Source organism: Tupaia chinensis, unplaced genomic scaffold (genome assembly GCF_000334495.1).
Source record: "Tupaia chinensis unplaced genomic scaffold, TupChi_1.0 Scaffold000197_1, whole genome shotgun sequence".
NCBI classification, from domain to species: Eukaryota; Metazoa; Chordata; class Mammalia; order Scandentia; family Tupaiidae; genus Tupaia; species Tupaia belangeri.
In genome coordinates this window covers 7,518,824-7,541,003 of record NW_006159672.1, presented here as the reverse complement: position 1 = coordinate 7,541,003, position 22,180 = coordinate 7,518,824, and the positions used below count along the sequence as shown (strand labels likewise).

The 22,180-nt window shown below is 46.6% G+C and overlaps 1 protein-coding gene and 2 pseudogenes across 1 annotated transcript; 2 read left to right on the top strand and 1 right to left on the bottom strand.

The window, feature by feature from the left end:
- Positions 1-4,027: 4,027 nt before the first annotated feature.
- Positions 4,028-4,963, top strand: LOC102488359 (olfactory receptor 6B1). Its single transcript, XM_006147006.1, has one exon. It carries the CDS (start codon positions 4,028-4,030, stop codon positions 4,961-4,963), a length of 936 nt encoding a protein of 311 aa, XP_006147068.1.
- Positions 4,964-10,342: 5,379 nt separating this feature from the next.
- On the bottom strand, positions 10,343-11,446 carry LOC102487930 (mitotic checkpoint protein BUB3 pseudogene; annotated as a pseudogene).
- Positions 11,447-15,387: 3,941 nt separating this feature from the next.
- Positions 15,388-16,532, top strand: LOC102487515 (olfactory receptor 226-like; annotated as a pseudogene).
- Positions 16,533-22,180: the final 5,648 nt, after the last annotated feature.

Sequence of the window (22,180 nt, the reverse complement as noted above, 5' to 3'; positions counted from 1 at the left end):
GCTCGAGCGAAGCTGAGTCCATACTGAAGATCACAGTTTGACCTGTCCATACATGATCCTGGCTGACGGGGCACGGGGAGGGATCATAGCATGATCTAGCCTATGATGGTTCTAACCTTTCTCTCTCTTTCTGTCACTGTCATGAAAGAAATCAACTTTTAAAAATATGTATTAAAGGGAACCAGCAGTTAGCGTAATGGCTATGTTGCTGGACTCCCACGTGGTCAACCGTGGTTTGCGTCCTGGACCCAGTGACTTGAAACTCACGCCGGGCGCGTGTGCGTGCGTGCCCAAGATCCCGAGAAGAGAATGGAGGAGAAGGGATTGCGGCGTGACCATACCCCTCGGGGGGGATTTCTATATATACATTAAAGAAAATCTTTCCAGGAAAAGAAAAGGGATGCCAGATGGAGATTTGGATCTACAAACAGAGAGGAGGCAGGAGAATCAAGACAGTTGTGACCTTGTCTAAAATACACATAAAACAGAAAGAGAGAGAAGGACGGAAGGAAAGAAGAAAAAGATGGAAGAAAAGAAGGAAAAGAAAAAAGAAAGCTAAAAAAGAAGGGAAGGCAAGAAAGAAAGAAACAGAAAGGAAAAGAGAAGAATTAATTGGAGAGTAGCCCATGGCGTGTTTTGGGTTGAATGGGTCCCACATGGCTAACTGTGCTGTTCGAGCCCCAGACCTGGCAGCATGAGAAACACACTGAGCATGTATTTCAAGTGCATGGACCCGCTGGCAAACTAAAAAGAAAGAAATGCATAAAGAACTCCTGCAAATTGATGAGTAAAGAAAGACATTACTGGGGAAAACGGGCAAAATGAAGTCAGCATCACACAGAAGCAGAGATATGCAGGTCCCTTCTCTTCCATTCTCCTCTCAGGATCTTGGGCACACACGCACACGCGCCCGGCGTGAGTTTTAAGCCACCGGTCCAGGATTTAAACCGTGGTCGACTACATAGGAGTTCAGTGACATAGCCATTATGCTAATTGCTGGTCCCACACAGATTCCAGAAGCCAGGAGGATTTCTGCACAGGAGCGTCACAGCAGTGCTGCTCATGACGCCAAGGGCTGGAAACTATGCAAATGCCCACGAACACGGGCCAGGTTTGTGAATGTGGTGAGGTCATACAATGGAACATGACAAAGGTACCAAATGAAGTACAGCTGCTGAGAAGAGTAAAAAGAATCATAATAACATGAAAAACATAGAAGGCTGACCCAGTAGCACAGTGCACAGGAAACTGGATCCCACATGGCCAACCGTGGTTCAAATCCCAGCCCCAATAGCTTGAGAAACATGCCAGGCACATATGTAGGGGTGCCCAACATGGTGTAGAGAAATGGAAAAGAATTTTGCTGTGACCATATCCAATTGTGGGCTCTCTCTGTCTCTCTCTCTCCCTCTCTCTCATTAACACATGTGCCCTCTGGCAACTAAAAAAATACAGAGCACGATGCCCTTTGCTACAAATTTTTAATACAAACCAAATTAAGCCTTGAGTTCCATGTAATTAAAATGCTTTAAACAGCAGCAGAATCCCAGTGAGAGCTCTGAGGGGGAGTGCAGAGTGAGATAGGGCAAGAACCCAAGTCATTTGTTAGAAATTGTTTAGGCCTTGTGTTCAGGGTGGTGTATAAGTGTCTACCATGTTATTTTCTAAATAAACAAATAAATGCATTGCTTGCAAAAGAGATAAAATGAGTGTTCTGAAAGCTATTGGCTGGCATTCAACACCTTCCAACCTCAGGAGAAAAGCCATAAGGCTGGCACCTGTCCCCAGTGGGTAGAACTTGGACAGGGCACCTGGGAAGGAGGTTCCATGGAACGCCCTCATTGTCTATGAGGAGAATGTGGGAAGACCTTCCAGCTGAGCCCAGTCCCAGGTACAGGTTCTCTCCCTGGAACTGCAGAGCGCCTCCACAAATTGCCCTGAGAGTCCCACTGGAATCAAACTTTGCAATTACAGTGCTCCAGGCTGGGACGCAGAGACAGGGTTGGGAGAGCAATGCACTGAGGAGCCTGATAAAATCACCTGGGGCCAAAGACAGCAGGAAACAGGTGAGATGCAGGATGCTTCCCCACAGAGCCCCTCTCAGGGACATGCAGAGATACAGCACAGAACTTGCACCTTCAATGTAGAGAGGTAGGACTTGCCATGACCTTGGTCTTGTGGCCAATGATCTGGGGAAGGCTATGAAGACAACAACTTCCTGGTATCATGTAACTCTTTCTAGAGGGCTGGCTGACTCAAGCAACAGGACCCAGGCATAGGGAATCCTCCAGCCCTGAAGCACCAGTAACATCTGTTCTCTCCTGAGCAGCCAGCAGAGGTCAGCACTGGGCAGCAGCCCTGGCTTGTCTAGGGTGTGCAGGTTTAGTCTACGAATTCTCAAGCCTGGGAGTCCAAGCCGGCAACACCTGGGTCCTACTCAGCTCTGAAGCTTCTTTCAGGCTCCACCTCCTCCAGCTGCATCCCTGTCTATGCAGTGTACTGACAGGGGATGTGGGGGACAGCCTTCAGTCGAGATACCCCAGCCTGTGCACCTTCAGCCCAGAGAGTTATTGACCCAGTACCTGCTATAGCCTCCCTCCCAGTACTGGGAGGTATGGTGGCAATAGAGCTTTCCTGCAGCACTGCTCCATTTTTCATTTATCCTCCTGACCCCCAGAGCTCCCTCCCAGGTCACTGAGACAGGGCTGAGCAGCCATTATTATCACTGGGAGTCTCTGAGGCAGCCCTGCTCTGCCCTGGTTCATTGAATTCACTTTTCCAGGTGAGCCAGGATCAATGCCATCTCAGCCCTTGTGAGTGCAGAGGAGAAAGGTGAAGAAATGGCTTGTGTGTCACCAGATAAGTTCACATGTCCACAGGATTTTGCCTCTTTCTGTCCAGCTACAGACAAACCCAGGCGACTGGATGCGAGGGAGGGGTAAGAGACTCTATTCCTCTAACAGGTTCTGGGAACCGCTACTGCAACTGGAGGGCCAGGAGCCTCCCATCCACACCCACCTGGTCAACAAGGACCTTTTATCTGGCCTCTGATCAAGCCCACTCCCTCCACTATCTATTCATGTGCCCTCAGACACCCACATACAGGCATGTTCTGGCACCAAACTCCCAAACCACACAAGCCCATTAGAGATTTGTGTTGACAGCTCCCACTCATTTCCAAAGGGCCACTTTGCTGCTCAGGAATCATAGGGAAAAGATACCAGTTCAGCTCAAGGCTGGGCCCATGTCAGGGCATCAAAAATGGAGAAAGCTTCCTCCCCACGGCAATACCCCCTGAAAGCTTTGTTCACCTTACAGAGTGGCTCAGCTGTCACCAGCCAAAAGGAAGAACATGAACCAGCTACATCCTGGGGCCAACAGGGATGAGGACAGGGAAATACCCGGGACACACAGCCCATAAGCAGGCACAGCAGGCAGAATGTGTTCTCCCTCATGCTGTGTATGTGCGTGTAACTCAATTCTGTGTGTGCACTGTGTGTGTGTGTGTGTGTGTGTGCATCTTGGGAGTTTGTGCATGCATGGAGTGTGTGTGTATTCATGCAAGTGTGTGTACAATCACACACAGCCATGCACTTGTTCACTTAGGGAAGATTACATACCTGAGTGTGTATACAAGAGTATGGAAGTAAGAGGGATGTATAAGCATGTTTGTTGTGTACAGCCCGAAAGGCCCCTTGGCCATGTGTTATATATGGAGAAGTGAGCATGTTGGGCTAGTGTGAGAAATACAGATTGTATTGAAGCAGGTCCAGGGTACACAACTGCCATGTTGTTCTCTCCCTGACCATGTACTTGGTCAGCCCTGGGAGCCTCAGCAGCGAGTTCCCTAGGTCCTCAGCAGCCACACAAATGTGGCAGTCCCCCACCTTTCAGACCAAACAAATGGGTTACAGTACATTACTAGCTCTCTCCATAGGAGCAGAGACCTGGCCCCAACGCACACCACTCCTGAATCTCTCTGCTGTTTCAGGGTGTTCAGAAGAGATAGCCACAGCCAGAGGGAGACATGAGCAACTCCAATGACACCTTAGTGACAGAGTTCATCTTGCTGGGCTTCCCAGAGCTGAGCCACCTTCAAGGACTGCTATTTGGGTCATTCCTGGTCATCTATGTGGTGACCATCCTGGAGAACCTGGTCATCGTGGTGATTGTTCGAGCCAGCCGTCAACTACACACTCCCATGTACTTCTTCCTTGCCAACTTGTCTGTGCTGGAAACTCTCTACACCTCAGTCACTGTCCCCAAGTTACTTGCTGGCCTCCTGGCACAGGAAAAGGCCATCTCCTTCTCCGGATGCCTCACGCAGGTGTTCCTCTTCCACTCGCTTGGCTCCTCTGAGTGCTTCCTCCTGGCCACCATGGCCTGTGACCGGTACCTTGCCATCTGCCGCCCACTGCACTATCCAGCCATCATGGACTCAAGGCTCTGCCTGCTCCTGGCCCTCAGTGCCTGGCTCAGTGGCTTCCTGGCCTCCTTTGTGTCCCTAGCTCTCTCCTCCAAACTAAGGTTCTGTGGCCCCAATGTCCTCAACCACTTCTTCTGTGATATCTCACCTCTGCTGCAGCTCTCCTGCTCTGACACGACCACCATTGAAATTCTGAATTTTATGGCTGCGCTGGCAGTGCTGGTGACCTCCCTACTGATGACCACTGTCTCTTATGCCCATATTCTGGCCACAGTACTGAGAATTCCAGGAGGCAAGGGTCGCCAGAAGGCCTTCTCCACCTGTGCCTCCCACCTGGTGGTGGTGGCGATCTTCTACACCACCACCATCTTCATGTATGCACAGCCTCACGCTGTCAGCAACTTCGACCTTGGCAAGTTGGTGTCTGTGGTCTACTCAGTGGTGACACCTCTGCTCAACCCTATCATCTACTGCCTGAGAAACCGCGAGATTAAGGAGGCCCTGGCCAAACTCCTCCAGGCCCTAGGAAACCCCTGAGTGCTGCCTGTCAGAGGAAGAATGGCCATGTCCTTCCCCTCTCCACTCTGCTCACTCACAACACTTCCAAACAGGGTGGGCCACAGCTCCCTCGCCCCTGTGCAGTCAGCAAGTTTCTCTCTTGCCCATCTCACTGAGTTCAGCTGTCAGGAGCACAGGATAGTTATGAGTGAGCATCATCACAGTCAGCAGGGAAAGAACTTGCCAGAGACCCTAGAGGTGGACTTTCATTCTTCTTTCCTAGGGGGCATCAGCATCGGAGCAGCAGACAGCTCCTCACGTCCTAGAGCCTCTCCCAGTGGACGTCAGCACCCAAGCAGGGGACAGCTCTTCACTCCAGCATCCAGGAAGCCATGGTCCCTGAAAAGTTCAGTCCAGAGCTCACAGGAAGCTCCCTCTCCGTTGTCACTCTCCTGTCCACTTAGGGTCTGACCAGTCTCTGTGGAGGCCTGCTTTTCTCTGGTTTTTCTGGGCCCTGTGTGTTCCCCTCCCTCGCTGATATGAATGTCCTCCTTCCTACGAGTTCCCAGTTCCTCAGAGTACACCAGCCTCAGCTCTCTCAGACAGGTGAACTATGGATTCTCACACCAGGAAAATTAAGGGTTCCAGCAACTCCAGGAGTCTGACTGAACATACAGGTGCCACCTTTCCTCAGAAACACATTGTCATTTTACCGTGATCTTTCATTTTAAACTCGATAAATTTACTAAATACATGATGTAGCTATACCTGGTCTAGTTTTCCTGTATTTTCTTTCTTCTCTGGTGCTTGAGAGCAGAAATTGAGTTAACTGAGCACCTCCCTTCTAACCAGGCTCTGATCATCAGTAAAAAACGCTCAACATTTCTCATCATAAGGAAGATACAAATCAAAACCACAATGACATACCACAAAACCCCAGTCAGAATGGCTAAGGTTAAAAAAAAAAAAAAATGTTAAGTGCTAGCAAGGGGGAGGTGAAAAGGGAACTCTCGGGAACCAGCAGTTAGCGTAATGGCTATGTCACTGGACTCCCACGTAGTCGACCGCAGTTCACGTCCCGGACCCGGTGGCTTAAAACTCACGCCGGGTGCGTGTGCATGCGTGCCCAAGATCCCAAGAGGAGAATGGAGGAGAAGGGATTGCGGCGTGACCATCCCCCCTGGGGGGTGATTTCTCGCTTTCTGTCTCTATGTCTCTCTCTGTCTGTCTGGCGAGCGCACGCGCCCTATAGCGAAAAAAAACTCTCCAAAAACAAATAATAATAATAAGGTCTCCTCTCACTTGATTTCATAGTTTCTCCACACTCGAGTCCCAGTTTCCTCACCACAGACATGCACTGGGCTGTTTTGTTTGTGTCCTTGGAGATATGTACTCAACAGGTGTGTCATGTTTGTGTATGAGATTCTTACATTTATATAAATAATTTTGTGCTAGATCTCTGATTTCCTGATTTTTTTTTAAAAAATATTCATTTTCTTTTTCTTTTTCTTTTTTTTAATTTGCTACAGGGTATGTGCACTCACCAGTGAGAGAAAGTAAGAAAATAAGCTGTCAGGTCCGGGACTTCAACCGTGGTCAGCCATGTGGCAGTCGATGCTACCTAGGGGCCCCTTTTCTTACTACTTTGCTTTATCAATTTTGAGGTTGCATCACTAAATGCTTATAAATTGATAACTGCTTTATCATGATCCCAATAAACTTTACCTTTCATCATAGGAAATATTACTGCTTTTTCCTTCAGCGTTAAGTCTTAAACTCCACTTTGTCTGGCATTACTAGCCACATCAGCTTCCTTCCTACTTAGTATTTGCATGATACATATTTGTTATCTGCACCTCTTGTTATTCTATTCTCTCTCAGCTTCTACCCACTGTGTGATCGCTCTGTGATCCTGGAGCAAGGATTCCACAAACTACATTTTTCTATGCCAGATGCTCCCTCCTTCTGTAGAGAGGTCAGTTGTCAGCTTCTTTTTAGTCTTTTGGATTCTCTTGCTTCTGAAAGCTCTAAGGTTTGCTTGAGTTTGGCGTCCAGCAGTCTTATGTAGGTATGTTTCTCTTTGTTTTGATTTCACTTGGGTTTGGAATTGCTTCTAAAATTTATAATGTCCTTGTATACACACACACACACACATATATATATATATATATATATATATATATATATATATATATATATATATATATATATATATATATATATATATGATCAGTTATTTAATTAGGTTCTTGGCAAAAAATCTAGAACACCAATTTGTGAAGACAAACTCCGTTTGTAAGGGCAAACACGAATCACAGGTAGCCCTGGAGCTGATGAACAGCTTTGATTTTTGGTAAAATTTGTGAGTCCACAACTTTCTAATCAATCTTTCGCTGCTCTGAAATCTCGTATTTCTCCTTCTCTGTGTCAAAGATCTCACCTTCCTGGTGTCTGGGCTTCCGCAGTTTCTTTTTCTTGAAGTAAGTATCGGTAAGGTGCTTTTGAGATTTTTTACTTTGCTAATATCAATTTTTGTGGAGGTGGCAATAACAAATTTCTGGTGTGTTCTACACAGTGGAACTCGATTGAGAACCAGCAGTCCAGTTACAAGTAGCAAGCCACTGCTCAGCTGCTTCGGGAAAACCACTCTCTTGCCTCTGTGGCATCCAGTGAGGATGATCAGAATGGTCCCAGGAGTGATGCTGGCTCGCAGCTCTCTCACATGCTGACTGAAGGGTTTTTTTGCTGTGGCTTAACAGCTTTCGAGGCATATCTTCAGTGGGATAATACCTAGGCATTTTGTGCAGTTTAACCACCCGGGTACCACCATTCTTGTCTCCAACAACTGATTTTGTGATAGTCATAAGAACCTTCTCCTTCTTTTTCTTTTTGATCCTGGATTTAGTGGCAGAGTATTTCCTCTTGTACGTGGCCTTCCTGGAATACATGGCAGACCAGGAGTATCTGCCAATGCCCCAGACTAGGACAGGGTTTCAACTGCAATGAGGCTTCCCCTTCTTGGGCTTTTTAGCTTTGGAGTCACCCTTTTTAATCTTGCCACTGGCATCAGCCTTCTTGGCTTCAGGTTTCTTCTCCTTAGTATCCTGCTTTGCAGCTTTTTCGCCTGCCATCTTGTATAGTGAGAAAGAGACCTCTATAATGTGCTTTTTCTCATCCACTTTTGGAAATTATTGGCTGTTATTTCTTTAGATATTGCATAAAGCCTTCATGTGTCTGTCCCCTTCTTTTGTTCCAAAATTACATGCCAAACCTGTCTACAGTAGTCCCTTTAACTCATGTTCTGTAACTCTGTTTCCGAATATTATTTTCTTCTGGCACTCTACGTTATTAATTCTCTCTCTACTGTGCCCACACGGCCTATAGCAAATTAAAAATAAAAGGGACAGTTGTCTACAAGAAGCACAGCTTAAACAGAAAGACACACATAAGTTTAAAGTAAAAGAATGATGAAAGATACACAGTGCTCTGGGACCAACAGGTGGTGTCATGGTTAAGGTGCTGGCCTCCCACTTGGCCAACTGTGGTTCAAGTCCCAGACCTGGCAGCTTGAAACTCAGTCTGGGAGGGTTTGCATGCATATTCAAAATCCTGAGAGAATGAAGGAGAAGAAATCGCAGTGTGCTCATGCCCCTAAGCAGGGTAGTTTCTCCCTTTCCCTTTCTCTTTCTGTCTCTCCCTAGTGAGCACACACATCTACGGTAAAAAGTAACTATTTTTTTAAGAGTTCTGAATCTCTCATTTATTAGATGGCACAAAAATAACAGGTTTAGATTACCGAAGAACTCAAACTGCTCATAAACAGCCACTGGGCCTGCTTTAAAAGAGGGTGGGGATTCTTCAGACTACTACACAAGGAGACAAAAACTCAGCATCCTAAGCAAAATAGTGAAGGATACACAGACAAGTTCTTTTTAAAACGAAACAGAAAAATCCATACTCAGTAACATGTCTACAACGATTATAACATATCCCTTAGGGGATAAGCTTGTATTTGTAGGAAGCAAACAAAGCTTTCCATAGAGAAATGACTTTCACAAGATGACTAGATGGACCTGCAATGAAGAAAATACATTTCAAAAGACGGGTTCAGAGACCAGCAGTTGGCGTAATGGCTATGTCGCTGGACTCCCATGTAGTCAACTGCGATTCAAGTCCTGGACCTGGTGGCTTAAAACTCACACTGGGCGCGTGTGCGTGCATGCCCAAGATCCCAAGAGGAGAATGGAGAAGGGATTGTGGCTTGACCATCCCCCCTGGGGGATGATTTCTCGCATTCTGTCTCTCTGTCTCTCTCTGTCTGGCGAGCGCATGTGCCCTATAGCAAAAAACTCTCAAAAAAAAAAAAAAGATGGGTTCAGACTTACACTGCTTTCACTGAAATATTTAAAAATAAGGCCCTTCTCTATATCAATGAAATTTTTAAAATATATATCTTGGATAAAACAAATTTTCAAAAAAGTTCTATGCAGAAACACGTATTTGCAAATAATAGAAATTAAACATAAAGTTTGACAACAAAAATACTACTTGGAACTACCTAGAATAGGCCAAGTTTGTGTTCTGCTTTAGAGCCTTACAATGAAGTGAATCTGATTCTCACTGTAACTCTTTTCTTTTTTACCTTAATCACCAACAGCTGGGCAACGGAAATGGACATAGAACTACATAAACGTCAGAGGAATAAGTAAACCTCATTAATGTTTCCAAAAATTCATTTAGAAATAGAAACAGGTCCAAATAAATGCCTATTTACATATACTGCAATTACGTTACAATTATTTTTCCAAATACACAAATATGCTCTGTCTTTTCTCAGCTCATTACTGACTCAAACAATTTGCCCTTCTGGGATCAATTGTTTGCTAAGAAATCCTTGTTTACAATCACAAAATGACATTAGGAGGTTTTATTAGTTTTCCTTCTGCACCCTAATAAGATTGAAAACTAGCTGATTCCGAAGAGTCTAACCTTAACCTCGCTTTGTTTAACAGCCCAGGAAATGATGAACCATCTGCTTCAGAAAATAATGCACAGCCAAGAGGAAATATTGCTTAACTGTAGATTAACCTCCTCATGAGGCAGTCTGAAGCAGCTTTAGAATTAGCAACTATAACCAGCAAAAGAAACAAATGGCTCAGGAGCCTTTTCCTCTCTCATTGAAGGCCCAGAAAGAATGCAGAGAGATTTCTATTTCCTGCATTTATTTACAAACATTTCCACAGTGGAAACAAAGATCATCCAGGTCAAAATTGATGCTCAAAAGTGTAGTACTGCCCTCCAATTTCATTTGTCCAAATACCTTTAATGAAGCAAACCATCAAACCGTTTCATGCACTTAAAGTTCCATTTAAAAAAAGAAAAAACAGTAAAAACCTCTTTTTCATTACTTTCAGATTCTTATATTAAAATTAATTTTTCCCTGGTTTCTTTGTTAATAGTAATAAATCCACCACTGGTGAGTAGAAATGGTTTTATTATCATCAACATGGCACTTAAGTCAATGAAATCTTGTCCTGTACATGGTGACTTGGGTTTTGTTTCTGCATCTGTCATGGCGAATGAAGATGCCATCTTCAGGATGTTCAGTGCCAGCCACCTCATACATATATGGTGATGCTATTGCAAGTGTAGTACCATCATTACTGCACGCAAGGGATGAGACGCTGGTGGGGTATCGATGGAACTGGTACCGTCACTTTTTGTTAAATGGATCCCCAATATTCACAAATCCAACAGAACCACCTGTGGCAAATGTATTGTGACAATTGTGAAAGGAAATGGCGTTGACTGGGTAAATCTGCTCAATATTATTTTCTTTTAGTCTGTGACATTTGAAGGCATACTTCTTCTTCTGTATCTCAGAGCTTGGATCCTAATACTCAACTGCAACTTGGCCTTCAATAGAGCTTAATACATAACCCTGCTTGTTTGGAAATGCTCGTATGCAGCGAGTCTGATATTTCAGGCTGGACTCCCTGCGCTGCTGCACGTAGCCCATGTTCCTTAAGTCCCACACCAACACTCTGTGGCCCGCTGTTCCCACAATCAGCTGGTTCCCAGACACTGAGAGGGTATACACCTTTCCAGACTGAGAAAAGGTCCTGGCATTACAAGGAGTTCTGGGATCCCACAATTTAACTGTCTGATTCCAACTTCCAGTAACCATCACGTTAACTTCTGCACAGTATTCAACACATCTGATAGGGCATCGTGAGTTCTAACAAGATTTTCTTGATCAGTGTTCAGATCATGCATTTTCGGTTGATGATCTAATCCCCCACTCCTAGCATGGGTTGCATCGTAGAACACACAGTCCAGGACAGCGCCTGTGTGCTGGTACTTGAGCTGCATGGAGTTGGCCAGCACATCATAGAGCTGCACGGATGTGTCCCAGGAAGAGACCAGCAGGGACTGGAAGGTGTTGAGATGGAACTTCACTGAGGAGATGCCATCCTCAGGCAGCTGGTTCAGCTTGAACTCGTTAGAACCAGTCATCTCACTACCTCGGGCTCTGCTCAGAAGCAAAGTCACCGCCGCTCATCACCGCCCCTTGTTCACTGGGCAAACCGTAACTTTTTTTTTTTTTTTTTTTTTAATTTAAGGAAGAAAGAAAAAAAAAAAAAAAAAAAAAAAAAATAGAGGGCAGTTGGTGGTGTGATGGTTCAGATGGCAAGTTCCACATGGCTAACTATGCTGTTCAGGACCATACCCAGCAGCCTGAGAAACATGCCGGGCACCCGTGCCCAAAATCCCAAGAAGAGGGAAAAACAAAGGGTTTGCTTGACCATTCCTCCATGGGGTGCCTTCTCATTCTCTCTCTGTCTCTCTTTCTATCTCTTTGGTGAGTGTGCATGCTCTCTGGCAAAATTAGACATATGCACATAGAGAGAGAGAAAGAGAGAGAGAGAGAAAGGCACAATTACAGCCATATATTTCAATACTGCTCTTTCAATAGGTGACAGGACAAGTAGACGAGAGGCACAAAGCTATAGAAACTTGATCTAATTAACATCTACAGACAGTGCCACCCAATGACAGCAAGTCACATTCTTTTTTAGTGAACACGGACCACTTACTAATGTAGACCCATATTGCAGGCCATAAAATTAACCTCAAAATTAAGATGGCTTAAGATTATACAAAGTATGTTCTCTGACCTCAGTGAAATTAAATGGAAGTTAATAACAGAGAAGTATCTCTGAAAAAGACTCCAAATATCTAAAAATTAAATACACGATGCCAGATAATTCGTGGTCTAGCTACATAATGGGATAAATACTCAACACCTGGGTATACCTCAAAATATTATGTGAGCAGATTCTAAAGACAAAAGAGAGGACATTGTGTGGGTCCTATTATATTACATTCCACAACAAAGCTGATCTATGAAGAAAAGAATTGTGAGGCTGGCAGGTAGTGTGGTGGTTAAGGACGCTGGACTCCCACATGGCCAACCATGGTTCAAGTCCCAGATCTGGCAGCTTCCTTTCTCACTTTCCCTCTCTCTCTCTCTCTCTCTTACTCTGCCCCTCTCTAGTCAAATTTTTAAAAATAAATAAATAAAAATAATTATTTTAAAAAAAAGAATCACAACAATAGTTGTCTTCAAGAAGGGTCAGGGTGAACTAGGAAGAGGCCTGCAGGATACCTCTGCAATGAAGGAAGTTTGTATCTTGATGAGTGTGGGTTCCGTGCATGTACACATTTGTTAAAACCCATCAGACTCGACGCTTAAGGTGTGTACATTTCACTGTGTAAATTGTACCTCAATAAGGAAATCTATGAAAAGATACATAAAAAGAACTCCTACAAATCAGCAACTAAAGAATGAGACCATTGGGAGAAATGGGAAAAATGAACTCAGCATCTCACAGAAGGAGAAACACACATAGATACTAAACATTAAGAGGAGCAGAGAAGTACAAGTCACCACAACCACAAGAAGATACTATATGTTTGCCAACTAAATTGGCAAAAAATGAAGAATTGTGGCACACCCGTTAGAGCTAAGGGATCGGTACTAGATGTGAAAGCAGTACAGGTACTCCGGGGAAAGAATCTGGCATTTTCTCATGAGGTGTCAAGTGCAGTTTCATCCTGGCGTTTCCACTGTTGAACACAGATCCCAGAGAAGCCATGAGGAGTCCACACAGCATCACAGCAGTACTGCTTGTGACACCAAGGGCTGAAAACTACACAAATGTCCATGACCACAGATCGGGTTTGTGAATGTGGTGAAGTCACACAATGGAGCATGACGAAGGCACCAAATGAAGTACAGCTGCTGAGAAGAGTAAGAATTGTAGTAACATGTAAAAAGTAGAGGGCTGACCCAGTAGCACAGTGGTTATTCCCTCTCTCTCTCTCTCTCTCTTACTCTGCCCCTCTCTAGTCAAATTTTTAAAAATAAATAAATAAAAATAATTATTTTAAAAAAAAGAATCACAACAATAGTTGTCTTCAAGAAGGGTCAGGGTGAACTAGGAAGAGGCCTGCAGGATACCTCTGCAATGAAGGAAGTTTGTATCTTGATGAGTGTGGGTTCCGTGCATGTACACATTTGTTAAAACCCATCAGACTCGACGCTTAAGGTGTGTACATTTCACTGTGTAAATTGTACCTCAATAAGGAAATCTATGAAAAGATACATAAAAAGAACTCCTACAAATCAGCAACTAAAGAATGAGACCATTGGGAGAAATGGGAAAAATGAACTCAGCATCTCACAGAAGGAGAAACACACATAGATACTAAACATTAAGAGGAGCAGAGAAGTACAAGTCACCACAACCACAAGAAGATACTATATGTTTGCCAACTAAATTGGCAAAAAATGAAGAATTGTGGCACACCCGTTAGAGCTAAGGGATCGGTACTAGATGTGAAAGCAGTACAGGTACTCCGGGGAAAGAATCTGGCATTTTCTCATGAGGTGTCAAGTGCAGTTTCATCCTGGCGTTTCCACTGTTGAACACAGATCCCAGAGAAGCCATGAGGAGTCCACACAGCATCACAGCAGTACTGCTTGTGACACCAAGGGCTGAAAACTACACAAATGTCCATGACCACAGATCGGGTTTGTGAATGTGGTGAAGTCACACAATGGAGCATGACGAAGGCACCAAATGAAGTACAACTCCTGAGAAGAGTAAGAATTGTAGTAACATGTAAAAAGTAGAGGGCTGACCCAGTAGCACAGTGGTTAAGTCCAATGCAGTGGAAACTCAATCCCACGTGACAGACAATGATTCAATCCCACCCCTAGCAGCTTGAAAAACAATCCAGGCATGTGTGCGGTGTGCCCAACTTGGAATGGAAACATGCAGAAAGAATAATTGTGGTGGGGTCACAGCCCATTGTGGGTGTTCTCAAACTCTTTCTGGTTAGCACACTTGCCCTCTGGTTATTAAAAATAATAATAAAATATAGATGGCAATGCCCTTTGTTACAGAGTTTGGATAGAAGTAAAACTAAGCCATGAGTTCTATATAATTAAATGCTTTCTACAGCAAGAGAATCCCAGTGAGAGGGCTCTTTGAGGGGAGTGCAGGGTAGCATAGGGGAGGAGCTCAGATCTTTTGTTAGCAATTATCTAGGTCTTGTGTTCAGGATGGTTTATAAGAGTTTACTATATTATTTTATAAATAAACGAATAAATGTACTGCATGCAAAGGAGATGAAGTGAGTGTTCTCAAAGCTATTGCATAGCATTCAATACATTCCAACCTCAGGAGAAGAAGGGACAAGAGGCTGGCACCTGTCCTCAGTGGGTAGAACCTGGGCAGGCCACCTGGAAATCAGGTTCCATGAAAAGTCCTCATTGTCATTGAGAAGAATGTGGAAAGACCTTCCAGCTGAGCCCAGTCCCAGGTACAGTTTCCCTCCCTGGAACTGTAGAGTGCTTCCACAAATTGCCCTGAGAGTCCCACCAGAATCAAACTTCATAATGACAGTGCTCCAGGCTGTGACACAGACACAAAAGTTGGGAGAGCAATGCACTGAGGAGCCTGATGAAAACCACCTGGGGTCGGAGACAGCAGAAAGCAGGTGAGATGCAGCGTGCTTCCCCACAGAGCCCCTCTCAGAGATATGCAGAGAAGCAACAGAGACATTATACCTTCTGGGAGGAGAGGTTGACTTTGCTGTGATTTTAGTCTTGTGGCAGATGATCTGGAGAAGGCTACAAGGACAGCACTTGCATCCGCCAGCTCCCACTGCAGGGCTAGCTGACCTCAGCGGCAGAACCTAGCCAGAGGAAACCTCCAGCCCTGAAGCAGCAGCGACATCTACCTTACCCTCATTAGCCAGTAAGTAGCAAGGGTGTATTGGCTCATCGGGTGTGTACCGGCACCAAAGCCCCTTGCCAGGGGTTAGCTCTAGATAAGTGTGCATGTTGAGCTAAGAGGTGGACAATCATACATAGGTACTGCCACTGGTGGGTCATGAGCAACTCCAATGACACCACAGTGAGAGTTTGTGAGAGTTCATCTTGCTAGGCCTCCCAGAGCTGAGCCACCTGCAAGGAGTTCTATTCATGTCATTCCTGGTCATCTATGTGGTGACCATCCTGAAGAACCTGGTCATTGGGGCCAGCAGATAGTGTAATGACTACATCACTGGATTCCCATGTAGTCCACCACGGTTCGAGTCCCAGATCTTAAACTCACGCCGGGGGCTTGTGTGTGCATGCCCAAAATCCCGAGAGAATGGAGAAGGGATTGCAGCATGGCCATTACCCCTGGGTGGCGATTTCTTGCTTTCTGTTTCTCTCTCTCTGTCTTTCTGGCAAGCACACATGCCCTATAGTGAAAACCTAAAAAAAAAAAAAAAAACAACCTGGTCATTATGGTAACCATTTGAGCCACCCATCAACTACACACACCCATATATTTCTTCCTTGCCTACTTATCTGTGCTGAAAACCCTCTACACCTCAGTCACTGTTCCCAAGTTGATAGTTGGCCTCCTGACACAGGCAAGGATCATCTCCTTCTAGGGATGCTTCACACCATTGGCCCTTCTGAGTGTGACCAGTACCTGGCCATCTGCCACCCACTACACTATACAATCATCATGGGCTCAAGGCTCTGCCTGCTCTTGGGCACACAACATCTGGCTTGGTGACTTCTTGGCCTCCTTTTTGTCCATAGTGCTCATCTCCAGCCTCAGGTTCTGTGGCCCCAATGTCCTCAACCACTTCTGTGATATCTGCAGATACCCCTGCTGCAGCTCTCCTGCTCCAACACCACCACCATTGAAATGCTAGACTTTGTGGCTGCACCGGCAGTGCTGGCAACTTCCCTGCTGGTTATGGCGACTGACGCCCACATTCTGGCCACAGTGCTGAGGATTCCAGGAGGCACGGGCTGCCAGAAGGCCTTCTCCACCTGTGGTGTTGGAGATCTTCTACACCACCACCATTTTCCTGTATGCACAGCCTGTATGTCAGCTCCTTCGACCTCAACAAGTGGGTGTCTGTGGTCTACTCAATGGTGGCACTCCTGCTAAACCCTATCATCTACTGCCTGAGAAACCATGACATCAGGGAGGCCCTGGCCAAACTCTTTCGGGTTCCAGGCCCCTCGTGAATTATAACTTCAAGAGAGCGAATTGCCATATCCCTCTCCTCTCTTCTCTGCTCACTCACCACCTGCCAAATAGGGCAGGCCATGGCTCTCTCCCACCTGTGCAGTCAGCATGTTTCTCTCTTGCCCACCTTACCCTGAGTTGAGCTGCCAGGAGCATAAAGTGGATAGATTAGTCAGCAGAATTGGAACCAGTAGAAGAGGAACCAGACAGAAACCTAGACTTGGGCTTTCAGTATCTTCTCCCAGTTCCCTGGACTTTCAATCTCTTCTCCCAGTGGGCATCAGCACTTGGGGAGCGGACAGTTCCTTAGCTCTGAGAGCGTCTCCCAGGGGACATCAGCACCCTGGCAGGGGACAGCTCTTTGCCTCTGCAACCGGGAGGCCCCAGTCCTTGAAAGCTCAGCCCAGAGCTCACAGGAAGCTCCCTCTCCATGACCATTCCACTGATCACCTGGGGTCTGGCCAGTTTCTGGGGCGGCCAGCCTCTCTCTGGTCCCCCAGGACGCTGCATGCACCTTCCCTGACCTGATATGAATGGCCTCTTTACTGTGAGTTCCCAGCTCCTCATCATAGACCCACCTCAACTATCTCAAACAGTCAGACTAAGGATTCTCTCACCAGGGTAGTTTATAAAGGGTCAGCAAATCCAGGCAGCACCACTGAATACATTGGTCCTATCTTTTCTCAGAAACAGAACGTCGTTTATTATTTATTTAAAATGTCTTAAGTCTGATATAGAGATGACATACTATACCTGGGTTTTCTGTCTTTTCTTCTTTTTCCAGTGCTTGAGGGCAGAAACTGGGTTAATCAAGCACTTCTCTTCTAGCTGGCCTCTCACCATTGGTAAAAATATCATCTCCTTTACTTGATTTTGTGGTATTTCTTAATATTTGCATTTCAAGTTTTCTTCTGATTCCTCAAATGTCTTGATGTATTTTGTTTTGTTTTTCTATTTATTTACTTTGGGCTTTCTCTTTTGTATTGACACTTTTCCTTGATTAGTAAATTTTGTTATCATTCATAGCTTAAAGCAAAGCCATGGGGGGACCAGCAGTTAGTGTAATGGCTATGTCACTGGACTCCCACGTAGTCGACCACAGTTCGCGTCCCAGACCCAGTGGCTTAAACTCACACCGGGCGCATGTGTGTGCATGCCCAAGATTCCGAAAGGAGAACAGAGGAGAAGGGATTGCAGCGTGGCCATCCCCCCTGGGGGGTGATTTCTCACTTTCTATCTCTCTGTCTCTCTCTGTCTGTCTGGCGAGCGCATGCGCTCTATAGCATAAAATCTCTCCAAAAGAAAAAAGAAAAAAACAAAGCCATGGTGAGGCTGCCTGAAAGGTCTCTGTAATGGGGCCTTAGAATGAGGGGACAGGAAACCTGCTATCATGCTGGCAGGCCTTCTACATGCAGGTGACAGAAAGCACAAGTCTGATGGGCTTCGACAAAAAAGGAGAATGCCAGTGTTGAAGTGTGAGCTCTAGCCTGCTGGGTCACTGAGAACTGGTCCGTTTGTGTTGCTGTAACAGAATACCTGAGATAGGGTGATTTTTATTGAAAAGAGGTTTACTGGGACTAGCAGTTGGCGTAATGGCTATGTCACTGGACTCTTATGTAGTCAACAGCAGTTCAAGTCCCGGACCCAATGGCTTAAACTCACGCCGGGCGCGTGTGCGTGCATGCCCAAGATCCCAAGAGGAGAATGGAGGAGAAGGGGGGGTGATTTCTCAGCTTCTGTCTCTCTGTCTCTTTCTGTCTTTCTGGAACACATACACCCTACAGCAAAATCTCCCTCCACCGAAAAAAAAGAGGTTTATTTGATTCATGATTCTGGGGCTGGGAAGTCCAAAATCCTGGCATTAGCATCTGCTCTGCACTGGTGAGAGTCAAATGCTGCTTCACCCCACGGTGAAAAAGTGGAAAAGTCAGCAGGTGCTAAAAAGAGAGAGAATGGAGGAGAAGGGATTGCGGCGTGGCCATCCCCTCTGGGGAGTGATTTCTCGTTTTCTGTCTCTTTGTTTCTCTCTGTCTTTCTGGTGAGCCCACGTGCCCAATAGCAAAAGAAAAAAAAAAACTCTCAAAAAAAATGTTATAAAGAGAAAGACCTGGGAACCAGCAGTTAGCGTAATGGCTATGTCGCTGGACTCCCACGTAGTCGACCGTGGTTCGTGTCCTGGACCCGGTGGCTTAAAACTCACGCCGGGCGCGTGTGCGTGCGTGCCCAAGATCCCGAGAGGAGAATGGAGGAGAAGGGATTGAGGCGTGACCATCCCCCCTGGGGGGTGATTTCTCGCTTTCTGTCTCTATGTCTCTCTCTGTCTGTCTGGCGAGCGCACGCGCCCTATATTGAAAACCTCTCCAAAAAAAAAAAAAAAAGAGAAAGACCTGAAGGCAGCCGTCTTGCTTTATGATAAATCATTCTTACCAGGAACAAATTAGGGAGAACTCACTCCCTCCAGAGTGATGGTCTTTACTTATGAGGGATCTGTCTCTATGTCCCAAACACCTCCCACTAGGCCCCACCTCCCAATACTGCCACATCACGTATCAAGTTTCAACATAAATTTAGGTGAGTACACAATCCACGGCCCCAGGACCACCTCTTTTCTTTGCTTGGCCCTGGCCACAGGTATGGAGAGCAGCCAGTCTGAAAACATGTGATGAAAATATGTGGCCTGCAGACACATGCAGAAATGCACAGCCTTCCCCACTCAAAAGAACATGTTCATGCCGAGCTGGTCCAGGCACACAGGTGTGCTGACTCCAGGCTCCACACACAGCCTAAGCCTCCAGAGCCATAGAAACCTCTCCCACAGCACACAGTGCAGTCCTGGGTCTCTGCTGGAAAGCGGGCTCACCTCTGCGGGTGGTCAGAACCAATCACATGGCTGTCTTGAGCAGCACCTCCCGTGGCCAGATGCAGGGACAGGCACAGTCAGACCCCAGGGGCCAAACTAAGAGAGGGCTGGTTCCCTGGAGGACACATGACATTCTCTAGCCAGAATAAAGAAAAACAGATGCTGAGTGGCAAAGCAGCAACTGTCACTAAAAGCTACAATATGGGGGCAAGGGGGTAGACAGCCCAAGAGCATCTTTCTTGTCTCCTTGGACGAGCAACTTGCTGCCAGCTGTTCTGTGTATGTGGCCATGGGTGGGGCTTGTCCAGACTGTGCAAACCTGGTCTGACCCCATTTCCACCCACCTCTCCTGGCCACTCATCATCACAGTTGCAGCTAGTCCCTGGCCAGGCAGCGCTCCCTAGCCAGTGCTCCCTAGCCAGGTGGGCTTTCCCTGCTGTGTCAGATTAACTAGCACTCCCCCCACACACCCCTGTGTAGCCCAGGAACAGATTAAAATGTGCTTCCCCAGCAATGAAGTTATCATTTGATGATGATGTATATGCTAATATCTTTGGACTAACACATAGTATATTCATGCTGGGAAAATTCATTTTCCAAGTTGAAAGAGATACAGTGATTGAATGTAAAATAAATAAATAAATAAAAACAAATAAATGTGTCTCTCCAGGGCCTCTCCCATCCTCATTTTAACTTCTTTACTATGATTTTCATCAGGTCTAAGGAGAGAGGAAAGCTGGGTAGATCTTCTCCATCAGCCTCTAGGGCCAGAAAAGGAGTCTCTCAAATATGAGTTCTTTCCAGCCCTTATTAGTCAGGGGTTCAGAAACATTGTTTGCTGTTTTACTCAGAAAAGCTGACTCACGCAGCCTTAAAATATGGAAGAATAGAAACCAGCAGTTAGCGTAATGGCTATGTCGCGGGACTGCCACGTAGCTGACCGCAGTTCGAGTTCCGGACCCGGTGGCTTAAACTCACGTCGGGCGCATGTGCGGATGTGCCCAAGATCCTGAGAGGAGAATGGAGGAGAAGGGATTGTGGCATGGCCATGCCCCTGGGGGGCGATTTCTCGCTTTCTGTCTCTCTGTCTCTCTCTCTCTGTCTGGCGAGCGCACACGCCCTATAGCAAAAACCTCTCCACAAAAAAAAAAGGAAGAATAAGCTTGGTGTTAATCCCTAGAATGTTTCCACTAACTTAGCCAGAAAGTCAGCAGACAGAACTTACTTACTCATGTATTTGCTGAGCACTCCCATGTAGGAGAGGAGAAGTCACCAGTGGTCCTGCCCTCAAGGAACAGACTTCAGACTTGGCCACCCACTGACCTTAGCAAGAACATCCAGGGCAGGCACTGACTAATCCTGAGACACAGTAGAGGGGTCTGGCTGGGTACTGCCATCAGACCAGGTGGCGTTTGAAACCAAGAGAAGGCACGAGATTCCACTGGAAGGCATGTAGAGCAGCCTCTGGGAATCCTGGGGGCTCTGATGGAAGCTAAGAGAAATCAGGTGTACATGGAAACAACCTGTGTGTTTGAAGAGGTCCTGGCACCCCTCCCCTCAAAACTATTAAGGAAGCCTGGTGGGAGCCAGGTCGTGGCATAGAGGTTAAGGCAGCTGGATCCCACATGGCCAACTTTGCTGTAGGAGCCCCATACCCAGCAGCCTGAAAATCATGCTGGGAGCATATGCGCGTGTGTATAAAATCCCAAGAAAATAAAGGAGAAGGAACTGTGAACTGTGGCAAGGTTCTCTCTCTCTCTCTCTCTCTCTCTCTCTCTCTCTCTCCCCTGCAAGCACAAGTATTTTCTAGCAAAACTTAAAAAATAATCTTTATTTTTAGAAAAGAAGACTTGGTGTCCCTAAGTGAACTGTTGGAGACAGGGCCTCGTGTCCGTGCGTTGAAGGGGTAAGAGGACCCCAGAAGAACAAGCAAATCCTGGAAGGCAAGAGAACACCATTTCTCTTGAAAAGTAGACCAGAGTCCAACCCAGCAGGGGTTGGGAAGCAGTCTTTAGTTTGGGTTATTTTATTTTGCCATGGAGAGACTGCTTGGAGGGCCACCTGGTGGTATCTGAGCAGTGAGCACTGTGGAATCACCAGAGTCCCAGGTTATAAGGAAGAGCAGGTATAGACCTGGAAAGAGGGCGGTGAGATTCAGGACACCATGAAGCCCTGGAGAGGAGTCCTCTCCTCTGAACCTCAGTCCTCATCCGGAACACTGGAGCTCAAGGGACGCTAGCTTTCTGTGGTCCCTGCGGCTGGGACACTTCCATCCAGGGTAGGGATGAGGCTGTGGGAAGAGGAATGGGTAGGACTGGAGTTGGTTAGAGGAATGGGAACCCCTGTGAGTGGGACCAGTGATGGGGGGGTAGAGGAGCGCGGTGTTGAGTGGAAAGTCCGGAAGAGGGCCTGGGGAAGGTGTGGAGTGAGGATAATGGGGTGAGCATGGGGTGCAGTGGGGACAGATGGGTGGGACGTGTACTGAGTGACGGGCGAGAGTGGGACTTACGTGCGGAAACGGGAGGTGGGAGGGGCTAGGGAGGGGGGGGGAGGTGAGGATGGGAAAGAGGGAGGTGAGGATGGGAAAGAGAAGTTAGTGCATGGCTCCCCCCTCGGTGCCTGCCTGTATCTCCTCCCTTCGCGTCTCCCTGGGGACGAGTCTCCGCGACTGCCCGCCCCCAATCCTAGGGCGGAGAACTCACGCAAAATCCAGGCGCCGCAGCTCCGCGCTCTGGTGGAGGGTCTCCGTCACTGCCCGCTCCTTCCTGCCCTGGAGCGGCCACTCCA